We start from the raw sequence: 22,904 nt of genomic DNA, 5'->3' as shown, positions 1-22,904 counted from the left end.
TTCTCTATTACATCTTGCGAATATAAGAAGAATATATACTGTATGTATATAGAATATTCGCATCTGAGGGTTGTATATATTCACGATGCTGATGGGCCATACGTAGTAACCGACATTTTGTCAGACACATTCCTCGAGTGCTAGTGAAGTAGTGTTGTGTAAGCCCTCTAAGTTTTCGTCTTCTTTTCGAAAGAAAGATACACAATGTTGTACAATTCTGCCACTAATGATAGCGAGCAATGTAGGAATATGATATCGCAGATATATCACAGATAACTAGAGAATGCTCCAACATCAACACTTGGTATCCTCTTGCTATTATTTCGTCTCAGGATAATGGTAAACGTGGGATCTTTCCCTCTCAAAATATTCACTAATCGCCAGTTAATTTAGCATTGGAAGACCATGAAACCAGAAGTAAAACAGTGGGTGAAAGAAGAAGTAAAACAGTTGGATGAAAGTTATTCTGTGACGATGGGAAAGACGTGAGAGGGATATCGGAGCATGATATGCCGATATCACGGTTGAAGATATAAATCTATCCGATTCATGTTGCTTTAACAATGGCACTATCTTGGCTGTGAAATAATGGAAAGAGCAATTCATTCATTGCGATCATACTGTTTAGTGAGTGATAGAAAATATGTTTTTTCACAATAAACATTAAACATTTTGATGACTTTGTTGACAATGATTGCGATACTAGTAGTTGATATATCGGGTAATTAAATTCATGGCGTCAGACGACATTTTCACAGTCCTGGATAGAAAAATCACCTTGTGTTCGATCAACCGATAGATTGGGTGCATCGGTGTGGTATTGTTTATAGGGTGGTGATCTAACTCCTCCGTAAGTCCTCTCATGCAGTCCTACCGCTGTGGATTAATATTCAGATCAGAGCGCGCAGACTCACTGCAACAGCTCGTTGCTACCACGGCTTGGCATTGTTATAGGAGCTTTCGTGTAATAACTAAATGGGCCTACTAATCGACGGGTCTTCTCGCTGTGAAGGAGGACTCACTGATAGGAATGACCCATCGGAACTGCTGTTTGTTGATTTTGCACTTGACGTCAGTTTATCGCCAGGCCGTAGAGATTCAAACGGTTTCCGAATGATAAGATGTTGGTGTAAGGTGCACGTCGTACAAGAAGTGGTCTAACCTAAGGTAAGCTGCTCAAACTGGCGCCTGAGGCAAAGTGGGCGTACATCATGACTTGTCTTGCCCAGCACTTACTATGGAGAGTTTACTAAGTTTCGAGCTTACTCTTTGCCCACAGCTGACAGGGAATTATTCAAGGTACTCCGTATTCCTTTGCCAGGTTTGCTGTCGGAAATAAGTGTTAAATGTTGAAAGATCACTTCGTTACTCACTGGACGTAACGTGCCACTGAGACTAAGGGAAACTTTTAGATGTGTGCTACTACGTAAGTATAGAACAGAGAAGGCCTGGACCGCATATCATCGTGATTATGGTTCTGTAATTTGACTTGATTATATGATTGTCTTTTCATTATTTCGGCAATGGATCAAGTCTAGGGCCTGTGGGTTATTCCCGCACTGTGTGTTGAGCGTCTGGCATAATAAGAGGCGAGATTCATGTTTTTATCTATCTTTCTATTCCCCAGTGTACGATAATCTGCAGTTACAAAGTAGTATAGCTTATATTATTACAAACTAAATAAATCTTAAAATTCCCTAAGTTGCTTCCTTACCGAGAACAGGAATCTGCCCCAACTTTCGCATCTGCTACAATGAAAGAGGAAAAATAAAAAAGTCTTTATCATGTGTTATATAGATATTTTCTTTAAAATGACGGTGCATTTATGTGATCAGATTAACTCAAACGTAACAATTATGGTCGCTCGTGGAAGTGTCGCAACTTTAATGCATTGGATTGAATCGCAAATGGACTTCCGATCATTTACGTTAACGATCCCAACAGGTGTCATTGGATTGTACCCTTCCGCATTAATAGTTGATGAACATGAACCTTGGTTGTTTATAAATCATACGGTTGTTATTGAAACATGAATTCTTAATTAAAGACGTCACCAGGGCGTATAAGGCAGGGAAATGGGATGTTCCCAGAATATTGCTCAGGATGATAAGACCAATCCGAAATAAGAATACATAGGTAGATTCAGCGCGAACGCCGAACCCGGTATACGTGTATTGGAAATCTGGGATTGAACCCTGATGGAAATAATTTCCAGTGTGTTTTTACGTTTCTTTCGTCAGTAACACTTAGGTTACGCCACGATTTTCTTTCTTGTGTGTCATTGCATGTTTTTTTAGAATCACTGTTAATGATTCATCTTTTCCTCTTTGCAATTTCCACGATAAGTTTAATTTGAACCGTATAAAGATGTTTTATGCTTTCAATATTTATATTGTGCATTTGACCCCATTTGAAATCCATTGTGCTACAAGCACACTAATTGCTAAAATGGCTTATAACCCATGAACGGACATCAATGAATAAATCAATATATATTTTCCTGCCGTATAGCCCAACCACACTGTGCCCTATGTTTCATTTTGTAGCTCAAAATTGGGACCGAAGCCGCACCCCAACACTTCCGTTGCCTTAGTGAATCTGCTCTTTGCTAATATCATTCTACCCCCTTGTTCTATGCACTCGTTAATGACATCCATAGGCTGTATGATAAACATTTCATTGTTTGACATAAATAGTATTTTCTTTTTACGACCAGTCCTTAACAGTCTGACGGTATAAATCATAGTGCATTATATGACGTGATAATGCGACATTTATGACACCATATTCCATTGATGGCGCAGAATGATTAAGGTATAGTAAAGCATTGCATGGTTGTCGTGTTTCAGCAGCCACCTGAAAATCCTCCATTGGTGGTTGATGGTTTCCCACTTTCAGCTCTCTAGATTGTTTAACCCTTTACTTCCGAAAACCGGTGTGCCATACATGAATTCAGTGGGGTACCAAAATCTTTTGGAGGTATAAATATTTACAAAATTTATCTCTTTCCAGGAACGCAAAGTACTATTTGTGCCATTATTAGAGTAGATACTTTAATAGGTAGGTGGTATCTGCATTCTCAGGCATGCTTTTCTTCCTTCAAAACATCCCGAAAGCTGAGTTTGATATACTTTCTGCGAAATGGGGTTCATAATCATAATGATTTATATTCATCACTGTAATAATGATGCTTACAACAATGGGAATGATGAAAATGATAATCTGGAGAAAGCAAAATGGTTGAATATGAGGAGCTCCAGTAGAAGAAAACGAAAAGAGACCAAAATTACAGAGAAGGAGGAAAGAGCAAAGGAGAAGAATTCTTTCGTTGATTATAATTTAGAGTTGTATAAGAAGGGACAGGGTATTTCTTTACCGGTGTCTTTGCGCTTATATACAATTCATCTATTTTCTTATTGAGTATCTAAAAGCGTATTAAATTCACCTGCGGTGTGTCCCTATTTCGGTGGTCTGTTGTCACGCTTGGAAAGTTATCATCACTGGTATTTTACCACTGTTGAATTGTGATAGTTTTTGTATCTTTTTGTGTTTTGCAAGTAGTTTCAATTCAGTTCATTTCGATTATACTTTACTTCCATCCAACTAAAAAGGTAATTTATGTAATACAAAACATACATTTTCCAAATCATTATAATTATTTTGACAAGTTGTATGAAATACGTTTGATACAACTCGTTTGATACAACTTGAGTCATTAAGTATATTACAAAAATAATGGTCTTTTCATAATTTCTTTTAGACAGTACAATGGCAATGATTATTTAGATAATAACAGTTTTAATGTTTCTTTTTTCACTTGAATACTCTCAAGACTCGAATACCATACATATTTCAATCATAACGTTCAATGACGGTGCTAAAAATGTTACTTGATAATGAGTGATAATGCCTGACCAACAGCATACGATGTTGTAAATGACATAACAGTTTCTTTAGGCATGTTTCGTGACTTAAAATTCCAAGAAGGACTAATATCTTTTCCTCCCTGTCTGTACATTGTATTTCCTCGCAGCAACATGACTCGGAGATGGCAGCCTGCTACTTTCTGACCAATCCAAGGGACTCTTCTATAAACATCACAGGATTCCCCATGGGCGGACCTTATCAGACATCTCAACCAACCAGAGGCTCCAACAGAATCTCTTCGGCTATTACGCTACCGGCTTCCAGTCAGCAGCTTCCGGGGGACCGACACGTCCCGGTGCTGACGGTGAAGCGTCGTACTGGTCCGACGACAATCTCTGCACCTTTTCCCACCCAAGGAGAAGATTTGCAGGATGTTCCTGCTCAAAATGGCGGCCGCGTTGCCAATGGAGGGTCATACCTCGCGTTTGGCAGGCCAGCCCCGCCGGTGGACTGTTTCCAGTCGAGGACGCCAATCGCACAAAGGGTACGAAATTGCAGTAGAGCGATGAGGTCCGGATCGTACCAACGACCGCTTACGGACGTACGGACGGGTTTCATGAGAACGATGTCTAAACCGACCCCAGGGGAACTTGACCTGAAACACCACCAAGAGCAGCAAGCTCTAGACAAACTGAAGGCCGATTTAAGGCGGGAAAAGGCTGCTCTTGAGGATCCCGACAGACTCGACATTAAAGAGATCATCCGATTAGTCGACGAAAAGCATCCTCCGATCTCTAGCAGGGCTCATCGTCCGAGACCACGCGCAGCAAAGCGCCGCGTGGCCCACGCGTCGCTCATTGCCGAAGAGAGACGTTCTCACCTATCGGAAGACCTTGTGGAAAGAGACTCCAAGACAGCTATCAGTGAGTACAAGCATAGGCTACAGGCCCTCAGCTCGCAGATGCGCTCGAGCAGGGACAGAACGACAACTCGCAGTGCCTGCAATCCCGCATCAAATGGGGTCGACACTCAGTCGCTCAGATTGGCGCCAAATTATAATGACAGACTAATGAGCATTCAACTGCTAAGCATACCTGACGGGAGTGGTAAGACGTCTCCACAAGGGAGTCTGGATGAACATAGCTCGAGGAGCTTTCCCCTGCAGTCGCGACTCTCTCCAAGAAATACCTACATATCGCCCTCGGCGAGCGACGAAGCGTCGTCTTTGCCATCTCCGCGTAGATCTCGCCAGCCCCTCTATCCAGACCCTATTTACATTCCGAGTGCAAATGACGATTGTGACGTCACTATCGGAGGCGGCGACGCGCCCTCGCGGGTGCGCTTGAGCATGCGCAGATCAAATAATCAGACCCGCGAGACGTCTCTTCTAAGCGACATGGATCCAATGAACACGTCGAAAGGCACGGTCAGTGCTCCAATTCGAACAGTTGCTTTGCGGATGCGCTTTCCAAATCCCACCGTTCCCCCTACCAATACTCCTGTCAGCGAGATCGCCTCCGATGACGAGTTGGATTTCGACGATGATGACAGTCTAGCGACGAACTGGTCTTCACGAAGCTGTTCGCGCATGAGTACGAGCGTTCCTAGCTCGTGTCAGAGTGGATCGAGCACGCCCACTAGTCGAGAATCAAGCAAAAAGACGGAAATTTCTGTTGTAATACCGCATGGCGATGTCTGAGAAATGTCACAGTTGCTCTCTACACGATTCTACGCAACAAACTTAATGACGGTAGTGCCTTGAAGTGACGACTGTTATCTGCTTACGGTCACGTGGTGCACAAACTGGATTGAAACCTAGAATTATCGACAAATTTTGTTTTATATTTGGTAATGCAGCTGTTCTCTGAGAACTGAAGTTTGGGCATTCTCGTTTCTCCAAGAAAGGCCAAATCTTCTCCAAGAAAGGCTTAATCTTCTCCAATTGACAAGACCAAAAACTGATAATAATTATAATTTCATCGAGCATTTATGCTTCCTTTTTCCTTCTTACAAACACCCTTCATAATTATTATGGTCGTAGGGACTATGTCCATTTTCTTCAAGTCATTATCACTCCAGGATGCTTTTTCTGCAAATTTGTGCCTAAAATCTATTCATAGTGCAGTCATGGTAAATAACATGTAGAGGAATAGGCCTACTGAAGAAAAGTTTCAGTCTAAACATCAACCTAGTAATTGGTACCTGATACTGATTAAACACGAGCAATCGACGTCTAAAATGCTACACACAGCCCATGTAAATCGTTCCCCCGTGTTGCGTTGTCGTATGTGGAGTAAATGAATTACAGAATAGTGACTGCCGTGGAAAGAAACATACATGATGTTTAAGATAAGGTTTAAGATACGATTTAGAGGCTTAAGTTATTATGACGATTTGTCTAAGCATTGCTTAGAATGTGAAAGCTCATTCTAGCGATTTGCGCTGAAATTGTTATCGTTTCATCGTTATGCACATCAGTGTATGTCGCTCGTTCGCCTGCAGGACAAGAGAGCATAACAACATTGTTTCACCATCACGTGGATATTCCCCCATCCCATTATAACATATACATGTATATAATATATATATATATATATATATATATATATATATATATATATATGAATAACAGCAAATAGGTTTCTGTTCGGAGTCCAAGAAAATATTGATTCACAACAGTAGTTCAATATGAAAACTCCGTGAGAGACGTAGTTTTGACGAATTTTCGCCCATAGGCTTTGTCAAGTCAATGGCATCTTTTATTTTGAAGCAGATATAAATCAAAATCAAAATAAAAGATGCGTCGCCAGTGGTAGCGCGTCCATAACAAAATGTGCACATACACAAGTAGCGCACAAAACTACGTCTCTCACGGAGTTTTCATATCGAACTACTGTTGTGAATCAATATATATATATATATATATATATATATATATATATATATATATATATATATATATTTGTGTCAAAGATGAATATCACTGTTATAGCGATTGTAAGAGCAATTTTTTTTTGTTTCCCTGGACATTTACAACCTATTAAATCTCAGTTCAAGTGAAGGCACGTCACTATAAAGGACAAGTTCACCTTCATAGACATGAGGGTTGAGTGAATGCAGCAATATTAGTAGAACACATCAATGAGAGTTTGAGGAAAATCTGACAATCCGTTCAAAAGTTATGAATTTTTGAAGTTTCTGCTCAGTCACGGCTGGATGAGAAGAATACTATAGCTTGTGATGTCATATGAGTACAACTATATAAAGAAAGTATACAGAAAATTCAAGATATTCTCACTTTTCTCACATAATAACAGAACCCTCGACTTCTCTCTTTCAGAAGGCAGGGGGAATAATATTACCCCTAACATAAGTCAGTAACAAGTCGAGGAAATGTGCACTTTATTCAAAAAGTCAAGTTTTGTGAAATTCTCTTTTTATTTTCCTTATATCGTTGTACGCATGTGACATCATACACTGTAGTAGTCTTCTCCTCCAGCAGTGATTGTACAGATATTTTAAAAAATTCATAACTTTTGAACGGATTGTCGGATTTTCCCTAAACTTTCACTGATGTGTTCTACTAACATTGTTGCCTTCACTCAATCCACATGTATATGAAGGTGAACTTGTCCTTTAAGCTAATCGTATTCATAATAATGGTCAGGGCTCTGACCAACACTCAGACAATGCGTAAGTTTTTTGCGGAGTATTCCACTTTTCGATATCGATTAATTTGTTTTCAAAAAATCCACATTCTTTGACGAAAAGGGAGGACAACATGGATATATTACAGTGGTATAATACTCAAGTCATCGCTTTCATATGACTTTCAGAGAACAAAACTGTGTGATTTCTTACAGAGAAGAGATAAACCTGATCATGTTTTGTAGATTAAGTTAACTCTCTTTGAGAATGCTGGCCTTTGTATTTAAAGTGAAGGTAAACCCAAAGAACAATGTGGATTGAGTGAAAGCAATAACATTAGCAGAACACATCAGTGAAAGTTTGAAGAAAATCGGACAATCGATGCAAAAGTTATGAATTTTTAAAGTTTTGATGTTGGAACCGCTGGATGAGGAGACTACTAGAGGTTATGACGTATGAGTGGACAACAATACCAAGAAAATAACAAGAAAACTCTGCAAAAATCCATTTTTCATGAAAATTACAAATTCCATCAACTTGATGTTGACATATGTTAAGGGTAGCAATTATTCCCCCTGCTTTCTGAAAGCGGTTGGTCCATTGCTCTTTCATAATTCTAGAAAAGTGAATTTTTGTTGAATTTCCTTTATATTTTCTTTGTATTGTTGTCCACTCATACGTCATATCCTCTAGTAGTCTCCTCCTCCAGCGGTTCCAACACCAAAACTTAAAAAATTCATAACTTTTGCATCGATTGTCCGATTTTCCTCAAACTTTCACTGATGTGTTCTACTAATGTTGCTGCTTTCACTCAATCCACATTGTTCTTTGGGTTTACCTTCCCTTTAAATGCACTGTCACCCCATAGTAAAAGTTGACTGTAAGGAATAAAGTAAAACTACACAAAAACTTGTGTGAACATGACTGTGGCATTTCAAAATTCCATGACTTTCATACGCGATTTCATACTATTCCATCATTTCATACTATTCCATCATTTCATTTATCGTGTTTTAAATGCTATTTATAAAACTTGCCTTGGCCATTGAGTGGCATTGAGGGAAGAGAAAGAGCAAGTTGATTTTCATGTCGCTTAAAAGCATTTTGGATAATTGTTTAGAGAGAAGCAAAAAAAAAATGAGAGTATACGTTGCTTTTTAAGTCGCTGATATGATTTTTGAATATTATGCGTTTATTTCAACAATTTAAACCGTTTAACAACGAAGTTCTTAAAGATCTAGTGAGCTGTGCTCTTGCCTCTGTTATTACCTTTATTGTCTGCACGGTAACGCATTAAATCGTTCTATTTTTGCAATGAATTGATATTGATTACGTCAAATACGGATATATACATTGTCCTATATTTTACAGGACATATAACAAAAATATAATTGACTTGCTAGGAAATGTCACTGCGCATAAACTTTTGCATAGTTTTGTCTTCACATTCAAAACTGGTGTAATTCGTACATGTATGTCACTATCATGTTATGTATTAAGTAATATGATCATACTGGCTTTGATCTTGTAGCATTATTATCACTTAGTCTGACACAAGTCATTAGATACGAAAGATTTTGTATACCATGAAATTGACATTAAAAATAATGCGTCATTTATCAGCTCAAAAAGTTATACTTATAATGTATTTCCTTCAATCTCCTTACACAGAGCAATTATGTAGAAGAATTTCCATTATCGTATTGGTTTACAAGAGAAAGTCCAAACATAATAATAATTGTTGCAATATGAACATACGTGCAATGGCTCGATGTGTTACGCAGTCTGTCTTTCTTAAGGCTTGCGATCCCTTTAATCACTCACTTACTGCATCTGGTAATCGTATTTGGCATACTCCTAGAGTATGACATACTATGCAATCATAGTATTATACTCTGGGAGCATACTTGGTTCAAGCAGACATTTTTTGGGGAAAAAAATTGCTAGCGTTTCTTGCACCTATATCAACGCTGCGGGCGCCTTCAGCGTCTCTGCAAATGAAAGGATTAATGTTTACTATGGTTATGGGAACTGTAAGAGTTAATGCAGCCAAATTACAAGACATTGTTCCTTAAAGGAATCATATGGTTTTGGTTGGGACCTGACTTCGGGTTTCTAAAATTTCTTGGTGAGATAATGAGGAACCTTTTATGAAATGTGAAAAAGCATGTAATTCTAAACGGAATTCAACGTTTATTTGATGAAAATTGGTTTTGAAATGGCTGCGATATCCAAAACAGAGCGATCTTTAATAAACCTTTTATTACAATCGCTCTGTTTTACTTTGTTTTTGGATGTCTCAGTCACTCCATAACCGTTTTTCATCAAGTAAACTTTGAATTCCTCTTAGAATGGTATGCTATGTACTATTAGTATTTTCATGAGTGGTTTCTTGGTTTCTTGCAAAAAGTTAAAAGCCAATCCTCATCTCACAATACACGTTACCAATATACGTTAGTGTGGAGAAGTTGCAATTCATGGTCTCAATGCATTGCTGGTGTTGCATATCTTGCCGCCTTTGACTACATTTTCCTACGCTCCTTACTTGATATCTTTTCTTTGTGCGTGAAATAAGAGAAAGGAGTTATCATAAACATTTTCCCCCTTGAAATAGCCAACCTGTCCAAGAATTATAGAGAACCGTAACACTATCAGGAAACAAAATACATGAACAACCCCCCCCCCCCTAAAAAAAGAAGAGAAATGAAAAATCAACAGAGAACAAATTCGACTCTCTTTATGTTTGAAGATTAGAAGTAAACATATGCGTTTCCAATAAAAAATAAAGAAAACGAGAACAGCAATGATGAAGACGATGATGATGACGACGATAAGGCTGATGATGCTGCTAATGACAAAGTGATGGGAGACAGGAACAGAATCACCACACGCCATTGGAATCCTCATTCCCTATACTAGTGTGTACCTTCGACTACGTTCGCTTTCATCTGCATATGGTCGTTATCCTGAAGGGATTAATGAACTTATTTGACATTGTTTAGGCTGTCGAGTTTTCCATTTGCCTGCAACATTGTCGCCATCATGAAGTTGCGGCAAACGGTAACATTATAAACTTTCTGACAAGAGATGGCGTTATAATGAAACGCATCAACTGGTAACGTTGTCTGGTCGCTTCTTCAAGAGACGCAACGCGTCTTTCAAGTTCCATGTTCATTCAGATCGACTGCCCTCTATAGTCTATAAGTACACTTTGAGTATGTAAATTAGGAAAAAGAAATATTGGTGGAAAAAACACAGAAATAAGGAAGATCATGATGATAGTGAATGATGATGATGATGATGATGGTGATGATGGCGATGATGATAATGGTGATGATGGTGATGATGATGATGATAGCGATGATGATGGTGATGATGATGGCGATGATGACGATGATGACGATGATAATGATGATAATGGTAATGAAGATGATGGTGATGATGATTTAACATCGTAATAATGATGAAAATAAATGACGATGTCGATTTAATTAGTGATTATGGTGATTGTGAAAATGACTTTGAAGACGGTGATGACAGGGATAATGACGATGATAGTCACAATGGTGATAATGACGAGAATAATGGGCATGGTGATCGTCACAGCGGAAAGTACAGAACTATAAAACGTACGTCTGAAAAGAAGAGTAGGGGGTCTCTTAACAAGATAAAAATTCATGGCGCATACTGCAAACATCAATAATATTCCTCAGAAGTCGAATATCGTCGAAGAAAACGTAATCAAAATTGAAATATATAGTATTTTCCATTCTCACTTGAAATTATTTTTACAGAGGTTGTAGGACGAATTATATCCCCTTGCCAAAAATGTCCAATTTCATGGTTATTCCTAAGTGCCTATGTACTCTTCTTTTTTTTATAAGTGGAAAAATGAGCAAAGAAAATGAGATTCCATTTTGATTTTTTAATAAGGTGTTAACTGATGATAAAGCATATATTGTGTCATTAATATTTTATATGCATCACTAGCTATAAACTGAATGATTTCTTTATCGCATCCACCATTCATAAACTGAGTCACATAACCAATGACCAAAGATTGGATTGACCAATCAAAAATCTCCTTTTGATTATTTTTTTTTTGTACAGAGACAAATGTTTAGATAGAAGAAGAGTTTGATGGCAAAACAAGTAAACTTAATTCTTGTCAATTTGAGATATTTGCGATTAAACCTGCTTTTAAAAAAGAAGAAGAAAATGACAAGAAAATGTGGGATAGCTTTAATCATAGGCCTAACTGTATCATTCATCATAATTGGAATATCTTTCATTAATATAAAAGATATTCCAATGATGATGAATGATATATATAGTATGTGATGTGTGCATATATTTCTACAAAGAGATATAGGTCTACCCTATGTAAACATACAAACATATGAAATATAACGATAATAATTATAGTATACTACAACTTTCTCATGGTTATTCGTGTACCACCAGCTTTGAGAACTAGTTTGATAACTTTTATGAATAGTGAGGAAAATGAGATGACAGCTGTTCTTTATATAATCTTTCGTCATCATTTAAAAAGTCTCTATCATTGCACCTCATTCCACATTCCACCCCTGCAGGCTCCTTCAATTAATGGTTTTTTCATATTTGGAAAAAAAAAGAAGAAAAGATATGGGAAAAGTATGTAAATACAGGTTACTAACGTTAGTAGTCAGGCAGACCGACAGACTACCAAATTGAACAACCAAAAGAAGAGGATAGACAGAAATCTCAGTAGCCGATTTGTTTTCACAAGGCATGCGGTGATGCGTGGCTAAAGCCAAAGGGTAATCTCAGTGCGAGTACGGTCAATCGCCGAGTTCTCTCTTTTTTCGTAAACGATGGGAAAGCCCTAATAGCAAGTAGAGCAAGCTGGAGCGAGGTGCATTGAACGTACACACAAAGAAAAAGTTTCAGGTCACCAATAGGCTGGCAAGGCTTGGTTCGGCTGACTAAACATTGTTACACAGGGTCTCCGTTCTCTACCTGAAATCGTTCCTAGCTGCTGAACCTGCTGTCGCCATTAAACGGAAGGAATCACGATGTTGCTCTTGAAGATTTGCTGCGAAAGAATGTAACTCAAGCCAAACCGTTTAGGATATATTATTGGGAATTAGTGGCCACTTCAAACTTTCCCCAAGTTATCGGCTGATCGGGTTACTGCTGGGACATGGTTTCGTGTAGCGGGAGTCGGCCCCTGGGCTCAGCGGGCGTTTTCGTTGGGGGCCTGGTGCTCGCGCTCAGCTGCATGTCAATCAGTGTTGGGAGCGCATCAGTAGGACTTGAAGGTATTTGACAATCTAAAATCACGATTGATACCATTTTTTGCTTTTTGTTGTTATTGTATCTATCACCACCTTTGAAATTGAGTAATCGTGGTTACCACAGGACATTTGTAGAAGTTTACCACATCTTTTCACAGTTTTTTTTTTTTAGTGAAATGGAATGATTCTCCCCAATATGTTCCTATTCTTCCTATCCTACCACTAGCTATCACTGCCCGTTTCATTTCCCTTTTTTACTTGAATGACAAGTCCAAAATAAGCTGGTGCAAGTTTAGATGCTTCTTGCATAAGAGTTCGGTTTTCTTATCACAATCTTTCACAGGTAAGTACAAGTGTAGCTTCTAGATCATGAGATGGACTTAATGTTTACAACCTGTATGTCACATTTATGCAAGATCTCAGCCGTTTAGCTTTATACTTTTTATAGCCTACACAGTACAAAGATGACTCCATATTAAACAAGTTAACATTTGCATGTGATTTGAGAGATTAAAACTAATATCAATCTTTTAAATGTATTTCTCTTGAACTTGCAGTGTCGAAGTCACAAGGCAAAATTATTAAATTGGAGCAAATTGAAGTATAAATGCAAGTCCACCAAAAAAGTGTGTTGATTCATACAGAAAAGTTGTTTCTGTGTAGACCTCGTTTAAATACCAATTAATTAGAGTCTAGACACTGATGACAATTGAATATGTGTTTAATACAGAAGTGATGCCTGAATTGTGAATTTGCAACACTCAACACTGAATTTGTTTTTAATTTTCAGTGGATGATAAATTAGCTCTAGAACTGATATAGAGCAAAATGGTTCAGTAACTTGATAAGCATCACATGTGTGCATACAAATGGCGTACAGGATTTTTTTCATCAGATCTTGCACAAATTAGGTGTAGAATACTAGTAGATCTTCTTGTTTCAACTTGTTTACATACTAAATTACTGTGGTGATGTAATCCCCATTTACTCTATGCACAACACATTGGGTTTTGACAGCACAAGCAAGTTCACAAATTCAGTGTGCAATGGACCAGTGAATCAACGTTATGTAACTTATTGTCATTTTCATGTGGCTGAATAAATAATGATAATGATGACAATAATGACAATGATGATAATTATAATAATAAATGATAATAATAACTGATATGGGGCTGGCTTGGATCTTGTTACTTGTAAGCAAACCAGCTGAGAAAAGGGTTTGTGAGAGGAGACTAGTTATCATAGTCACAGTGGACATGAGTCTTTTTTATATGATATTGTTTTCTCATTTTTTTTTTTTCAGGAAAGAAGTAGAGTTCTCTGACATCACTCAACTTGGGGTGAAGGCTTGCTAAACAAATTAGCCTTGCACCTTTTCTTTCCTAAAGAAAGTTTTTGTGGCTGTGAACTCCGTGACATCATTAGATGAAACACAAAACCTGGAAATTGGGGAGGGGGAGAGAGAGGGAATCTGTACTGCAAATCCGAACAATGAAAGCCTCTTTTTTTGTGTGTCCATGCCCTGCAGACAAATCCAGCTCTAGAGAAGGTTGAGGCCTTGTCATAACAATTCAGGAATTGATTTTGGGTGAGGATGATGCCAAATCATGTGTAGCGACTCGTTATTTTGTGACAAAGCATACAAATTGTATACCAGCAGCCTAAAGAAGAAAAAAAAAGGAAGTATTTAAGAATCAGCCCAGTTCTCTTCGTGGGATATATAGAATTTTCACAGGTAGAGGTTGTCTTGGGCAGAGTTTTTGTGGGTGACCAGAAGTAGATTGTTAAATTGTGCTACAATCTATCATTGTTAGATAAGATTCTACTACTGACAATTATTTTTTTATTTGAAATAGTTGCATGTTTAGCTCTCTATCATGCTTTGTTATATCAAGAGTGTAATTACGTGACGGAGAAAAAAAAATGACCTCTTTACATCCTGGAAATGCTTATATGACCATGATACTTCATGACTCAATTCTGTTCATGGATTTGTTGGTTTTCCACTTGTGTAGTTGTTGTCCGACTATTTCAAACAGGGGTGTCAAACATTAGATTAAAAACAAAATTGTTTTTCTGTGTTTTTCTTGTGACATGTATGCCACCATTAGGCATTGTTGGTCTTCAATGTTACTAGTATGAAACTGTGAGTTCCTGAAATGTACTGCAGATTGAACAGTACAGTGTAGTACATGTATGTGTCACATGATAAAAAAAGAAAAACAAAACTTGTCTGGCAATGAATAAGCCATCATTTTCCTTCAATTATTGAGTTTTCTTTACCTTCAAATGTATCATTTATATTTAATAGTAAACTCATTATTATAACATTTTGCAAATCAGTGAGCATGGCATTTTTATGGTCAAATAACTGGAAGATTGATGAGTAATTACTATACTAGACAATTAGAGGAATTATGTACACCGTATGTAGTTAAATTCTTACATGCATCTACTTCAGATTTTATCTGGCATTGCGCTGGGTACACATTTTGTGCAGAAAATAAACATTCAATCTTGTCATCATCTGAAAGGGGGCGAAAAAAACCAAACAAACCAGAGATTATTTCTCATTCAAAATGAACAGACTTCAAATGTAATTTTAAGTTTTGCCACCATTTTAAAGTCCTAAGAGGAAGCTAATATTCTTCTAGAGATTTTCTCAAGATGGCATAATTCTAAAATGTCAATAAACCAATCAGTGAATTTCTCATCGAAAGACCCATGAAGTGTTGAGGGTAGCCCTGAACTCAAATTTGCTTTTGATACTGTTAGTGTCTCTCTCCCTCCCCCCCCCCCCCCCCCCCCCCCGCCCATTCCGGAGCCTTTTGTGTCAATTTCAGCAAAATCGTGACCTCAAATGATGTAAAGAATCACAAGAACTGTACTTCTGGAATCATACCTACCTCAGTGGATTGTAAAAAAAAAAAAAATGCAATATCTACTGTCACTGAATTTGTCACAGAGCTATTTACTGTACAAACAAATCAAAATTGAATTCTATTCATATCTCTACAGTAAGGGTGCACATTGCTGCATGGTTGTTTAAACTAGATGGATTGCTGTGAAAAGCAAATCAAAATTGAATTCTATTCATATTTCTACAGTAAGGGTGCACATTGCTGCATGGTTGTTTAAACTAGATGGATTGCTGTGAAAAGCAAATCAATTGTGAATGTGACAGTGTATTCTCTACAGACTTGATAAAAGTCAAATACTGAATCGTTTTCCTCTTAAAGTTGCATTTTGTATTGAAGAGAATTACAACAGCAGAGGAAAGATGTGGATGTAACTTTTTGTACATTGAAAAAAAAAAGCAGAATGGGAAAAACCTGAGTTTTTGACGTACCACTAACATTTCCAGAAGTGGCAGAAAGTTTTGGGTGTTTTGGCAGGAAATGTACATGCGTGAGAACAAAATGGGAATATTTAGTACTGTGAGCATTGACATAAGCCTAATAAGGTATATCAAAATGTTTATCAAGATCTGACATAATGTTTGTAACCTAAAGAGTGCCAGTAATCAGTTCTGTGTATACCATGTGCCAAACAAGCATCCCATGAATACTGAAAAAAACCCACTAAGTTTTGTGTGTGTGTGCATGATTAATTTCGCAAGGAGCCAAGATTCCTAAAGGTAAAATGCACACAATGCATGGAATGCCAGTGGTGATGCACAAAAGTTTCACGCCACGAAAAAGGCGGTCGGCTCCAGTTAGCAAATGTTTCTGGTTTTACACTAGGCCTACCGTATATATACTCCATGGATTATGTTAAACTGATATCTACCTTTAAGGGTTCATTTGTAAGTGCATGATGAGTAGGATGGGGTTGCAGTCCCGCTGATCTGGACTTAAAACCCCCCACGGAAGTCTGACTGACAGGATGTTTAGGAAGTTGTCTGGATTCTAGACAAGTTTTGTGAGAGGTAGTGTAGGTGTTCTAATCTAAAAGCAAACCAAAACTTAAAAAAAAAAGAATTAAATGTTTGTTGAAGAATTCAGATGCCACCATTACCACAGAGAGAGTCCCAAGGTTTTGTTTTGTTGTGTTTAGTGTCTATTAGTCATCTGGGGGGGGGGGGGGGGGGGGGGGGGAGGGGGGGGGGGGGTTGCCCTCATGGTGGAAGTTGTACAGTCTACCAAACATTGTGTACCTGTATAACATATGTATGTGATGCAACTTCATGTAAAACCTTTACTTTGATTTGTAAAGAATATATAATGCATGGTTCCTGTGGCATTGGGTAAAAAAAAAAATCTATAATTCATCAAAAAACAAAAACACACACAAAAAAAATCAGTCACCTAAATGTGACTGCGTGTGATCTACTCTTCTGGCCATGATTCAGTGTTGAGTAAAACTTATGCACAGGGTCTACACTGCACACTGTTCACAATGCATTGATCCACAGTCAAATACATAATGTCATTTATAGTGTAGTAGTGAGGAAAATTCACGTTTTAATTTTTCTGGCATAATGAAATGCACTTGACTAGCCTCCTTCAGGGGGCAGGAAAAATGTTATTGCCCTTGATGTTGAAAGTGAAAAGTTTTGGAAATGCATCGTTTATAATAAAAGAGTAAATTGTTAATTCTCTTGAACTATTGTACTATTGTGATAGGCCCTAATCCTTGTACAAGTGTAGCATTCACATTTCGGATTTATGGACTTAGACCCCGTTTACAGTGTGAGGCAAAGGATTTTTCCTTCGGCAAAGGCTTTTGCCCGAACGGCGACTTCGTCGCCGCAGAATCTAGTTGGCGAAGGGTCTGAAAACCCTTATTAACATCACTGGAGCGTAAAATACATTATTTCGTATTACAATAAGCAAAACATCCTACATAGCATTTCAAAGATGGCATCAAAACAAACTGCATCATTAACCCGTTGAGGACGGGCTAATTTTGCTACAACACACATTTCCCATAGACCCCTGCCCAAGTGTACTCGGGACTCGTCCTCAACGGGTTAAAAGAATAGTCCAGCTTGCAAGTTGATAATAGCATTGTTTCACTGCCTTGATTGCTGAATAGTCATGATTCTTTGCTGTCAATGATGGAAAGTTTAAGGACATGCAGTGTATCTGTGGTACATATGTACATTGTACATATCAGAGCACAGCTTTAAACTTGGTGGCACAGCACATCATGATCTCCTCAAATCATCAACTCTTCACCTTTTTACTCCCTGTCCTCATGAATGATTGCATGAAGCTTGTTTCCCTCTAGAGTATAGCAGTCCAAATATGGATCAGGGTCCATGCATGAATTCCCCTCCTTTCTCAATTCCATGGCATTAGCAGATGGTCCACAGATGTGGAAATCATTTTATCCCCCTCCTCCCCAACCCCCCCCCCCCCCCCCGGGGGGGGGGGGGGGGGAAACTCCTCTGCCATTGGGCTGTACTACCTGCACTCAAAAGTAATGTTAAAGTTATGTACAAAAATGCATTGCATCTATCACGGAAGGAATGATCAATTAATAGATCGCATAGACCAATAAATACAAAGATAGTTAGATATGAATAGATACTGGTAGATAGATTTATGAACAGATGGATAAATTGATGGATAAACAGACAGACAGGCAGACAAGAAGATAAATGAATGAATTTACCGGTAATGATAAATGAGTGAATAAGGTATCTGAGGAAAAAAAGAAAACAGTATGGGAATTACAAACTATATTTGTGTCACCTTGTCTGTACATTGATTGTTACCAGTATGTTTGAAAAAGACATTAAGTTTATGATCGTTATGTGTACATTTAATTTCATATTTGCAAATACCATGAATTCCAAAAGTAGATTTCTTGTGCATCAATTTTATCTACATTGTAGTCATATCTTTGTGAAGTGCAAATGTACCAAATAGTGGTGCTTGGCTGTGGGATGACCAAATCCTTGACCTCCAGGTTAATTTTTTCCAGAAATACATCCATTCCCTGGTATGATTCTGATAAAACGTGTCGTTTTCTGGGATATTTTGGCTCAATGATGACTGGCGGACATGTGCGTGTGTGTGTGCGTGTGCACCAGGGAAGGGAATCCCTATAAAACACATTGTCTGAAACCTGTACAGGATATGAAGAATTTCCCCCATGTCTAAATGAGTTACTCCCCCTCAATCAAGGGATGAGGTATTTTCAATGTTAGAAGATTCAGCATCTATCTTTCTCCGAGTCTCTCCCATGCCCTTTTCTCCTATTTAGTTTTTTACTTTTCTTTGAGCATTCACTCCCTCAGTAAAGGGAGTATTCAATAAAAGCCAGAGTAGCTGAGAAACTAGAATTTGTATGAGTGAGGTCATTTGTTATAAAAGCTGTTGTTATACAAAATGAATGTGTCCTCTTTTAAAATATCTTCAGGTATGAGTAGCAGAAATCTTATTACAATGTATAGTGCTCATCAAATGATTCAAGATTTATGATTTATGGCCATAGTGAAAAGGGAATTGAATTTGCTCTATTATTGAGAAGAAAAATTGCAATGGCTCTATGTACTAATCAGTTGGAGAGTTTGAAGTGTATGACATCATCTTGATGTCTAATATGCATTTTTTATTGTTTAAGTCTAATTAATGCTCTAAACTAATGTTCATTTTAAACTTATAAATGTGTTATAAACTAATGGGCTAATGTTTCCCCTTTGAGTGCTGTCTAGTAGAGATTGTCATCTACACAACAAACAGGATTAAGATATGGTGTAGGCCCTACACTTATTTTGTAACTGGCTTAGAACTTGTTCCAAATTAGCTTTTCCAGGTTTTATTATGAACTATATCTGTGTGTTATCCATTTTAGGAAAGTCATCACCATTTCCATCCCTGAATTTCCTCCAGGTTTCCCGAGTGGTCACTCAGATAATTTGCAAGGCAACTGCATTTTCCTGTTTTGGCACACAAGATATGATCATCAATGAAATGAATGTGCTTTCTGAAAACCAGTGATTTTAGGGAGAGAGAGAAAAAAAACCCCTCAAATTCTATCATTACCTCAGTGAACTTGGGATTTGTGTGGAAACAGAAGAACAAAAATGAAGATTAAAAAAAAATGAAACATTAAATACACCAAAATCAGCTTGTGTGTTAGGCCTGAGAGAGTAACTTATAATGTTACTCTGGAACGGGAGACTGTATTTTAAAAGAGTAACTGCAGTTACGATGGGTTTCAGAGGTCCATTATTATTATGTACAATATTTGGATGAAGATTTTAGGACAGCCTTTCGAAATAGAGCAAGTGTGCTGAACTGTTTAATTGAAGGCTTGTGCAAGGACGTCAGTATAGGCTGGTGGTTTTAAAGGGGCAGTTATAAGTAGGTGGCACTCACAGAGCTGCTGCCTAAACTGTAGACCTACCTATATTTCTTGCAAAGAATGCCGCCCAGTTGGCCGCTCAGTTGGCTGCTCAGTTGGCTCCAATTTTGCCCAATAGAGGACTTCCTGAACCGAAAATGATTTAACAGGTTTTGACGGACAAGCACCCTTCCCCTATGGAGAAGAATTACTGTATTTCTCCACTCGTATAAAAAAAATTCTGCCTCTTGCAGAATGAATGAAGCATGCGAACCATGGCTTGTGAAAAGCTTTTTTAGATCTGAGATATTTTTTAATTTTGATGTTGTTAATAGTACACAATTATCAAATCTGTTAAATAAAATGAACCTTTTATCCATGAACTGGAAGAAATGATGAACTAGAAAAAAAAAATAGCATAAAACTTTTTTGTGGTTATGTTGCACAGAGCACTGTATATCAAGGTGAAGTCAGGTGGATTCCAACTTATAAAAGAGAAATTTCTCAGTTTGGTATGGATGCATTGTCCTGAATCAGGACATCACAGTGTCCTCTGAATGTCTATCTTCATGCCCAACAATGCCGTAATGGACATTACAAGCAAACATTCAATTTCAACCTACTGCATACCTGGCAGTGGTCTTTAAAATCAGTGAAAACAAGGGTACACTGTCATTTTAGAGAGGCGTTTTATAGGTTGGCATGTATCATCTCTTCTGCTGATCCTATAATACTGGATCTCTTCCCCTGTCCTTTCATTCTAATTTCATATCCTGTCTCTCTGACATTTTGGACTTGAGAATCAGTGACCCCCCCCCCCCCCCCAACAAAAAAAAAAGAGTTCAAATATGACTCCTCAAAGACACACAGTTCATGACAGAGGAGTATGATGCCCTTCATGTTTTAATGAAACCAATGACAACAGTGCATCACTTCAGTCCTTGTTGCAATCAAATGCCTCTCAGCCTCAATATCTCAAAATACATGTTCACATTGCATTGGTCTAGCTGCGGTCACTCTCGCAAAACTTTTCAAATTTACGGTCACTGGTTTGCATGAGCAATGAAGAAAACACGCACTGTTGGACAGCTGCTGATTGATATAAACAATACACACATGTCTATCCCAATTAGCATGCACTTTAGATGCATCACCAACAGGCTGGTCACATATTCATGATCAACTTTAGGTTTAAACAGGCTCTGCAAGAGTTCAAGACTGCACAAACTTTGAGAAGATTTGCGGAGCGAGATATGGGAAATATCCCAAGTTTATGTGAAAGTTTCATTGAGATGTTTTCAGGAGGTTTGTGGTCACACTGGCAAAACTTTAGAAGTTGAACTATGCAAAAAAACACTTCGCAAAGTCTTGCCAGTCTTACTGCAGCTACTGTGTAGAAGATGGTATCCAAACTCGATGAGAAAGTTGATGTGTTGCCCAGCAAAACACATTGACCTCCACTGCAGGGCCTTGAAGGCAGGTGTGTCCTTTTCACCTTTTGGACGTTTGCAGGTGTCACCTAGCTGTGTCAGGTGTAATAGCGAGATTCCAATCTTCAAAAGAAAACAAAATTCCCAAGCAGGATGTGCGCTGTAGTGTAGAAGTGCCTCATTTAGATCCAAGTGAACTTTTGTGTAAATACGATCTGTATCTAAAGGAAACTATAGGTAGAGACAATGTGCTCAAACTCCAGGAAGCGGAACGGAAGGAAGAAGGAGAGAGCCGATTTCTGGTGGAAGAGATGTAACAACATTAGTTGCATGCCACCTGTTGCACATGTATCAATTGATTCTGTTCTAGGTACACAAACGCTGTGACTGAAGGACATATAACACACATTCTCTTCTGCCAGTGATATACATCTGTAGGCATTACAGTTGAAGGCACATTTTGATATCTGCCATAAAAATGTGATCCCATGAGAAAATGTTCCAAAATGTTAACTGCTGGTGGAAGAACACAAGAAATGGCCCACCCTCGTGTGATCCTTTTCATCCAATATCTGACTCATATCGACTACGTCGTAACCTATAATAAAATGATCTAAAGGAGTTGTATGTGAATGCAAACGTTGCAAAAGTGTCATCATATGATGCACCTGTTTAATACGGAACCAGTTAGCATTTGTCAGTTGTATGTGCATGGCAGATTTCTGCTCAATGTAGCCAAATTTTAAGATATTTTATATATCTATCCATATAATCTCTGCTTTTATTCAACATAGTGTAAATTGATATCTAGCATAAGATGGAACAACTAGTGACTAAGTTGATTGATATTTTTTTGTAGAAGATGCTGTATCGTGGTGCTCTGAGTATTACAGACAGCAGATGGGAGCAAAAGTTTATGAAGACAAAGATTAGAGTTCAAGAAATTAGACATTTCATCTTTAGATTACTGAAAGAGTATTGAAAACATTCACACCAAAGGAATCTGTGATATTTGATTATCTCTTCATTTTTTTGTGTTATCTTAATGACTTCAATAAAGTTTAGCAAATGCTCTTTTGATGTCATAACCATAATTCCTAAAAAGAGGAAAATATAGGAGAGCATGGGAGCAAGATGTTTTCATCTCAAACTCATATACAGTATTTGTGAGGTGGTATGAACATGTGCGGAGGGATTTCCATCTCGGGATATTGTTCACTCCAAAAGTGTACTCCTTTTTGCTCATACCCACATGGTAGGCATCGACTTGCTCGAAGTGTTCAAGAGTGGCAACCACACCCAGGGTGTGACCCTGGCAGAGGGTCCCTCCGGCCGGTCCTCCATCTGGCGGGTGCGTGCCCGGACAGACCTCATCACCTTA

At 38.1% G+C, this 22,904-nt stretch overlaps 1 protein-coding gene across 1 annotated transcript in view; it reads left to right on the top strand.

The window, feature by feature from the left end:
* Positions 1-5,566, top strand: part of LOC139720742 (uncharacterized) — a 28,760-nt gene extending 23,194 nt beyond the window's left edge. The window contains exon 2 of the mRNA XM_071632096.1: positions 4,034-5,566. Coding sequence (XP_071488197.1) covers positions 4,034-5,566 — 1,533 coding nt within the window. The remainder of the gene's footprint in view (positions 1-4,033) is intronic.
* The last annotated feature ends 17,338 nt before the right edge of the window (positions 5,567-22,904 follow it).

The sequence above is a fragment of the Diadema antillarum genome, unplaced genomic scaffold (assembly GCF_040938485.1).
Source record: "Diadema antillarum isolate AM-2024a unplaced genomic scaffold, OU_Dant_1.0 scf00000132, whole genome shotgun sequence".
Taxonomy (NCBI): Eukaryota; Metazoa; Echinodermata; class Echinoidea; order Diadematoida; family Diadematidae; genus Diadema; species Diadema antillarum.
Note: the sequence above shows the minus strand (reverse complement) of the source record. Positions and strands in the feature narration are given on the sequence as shown.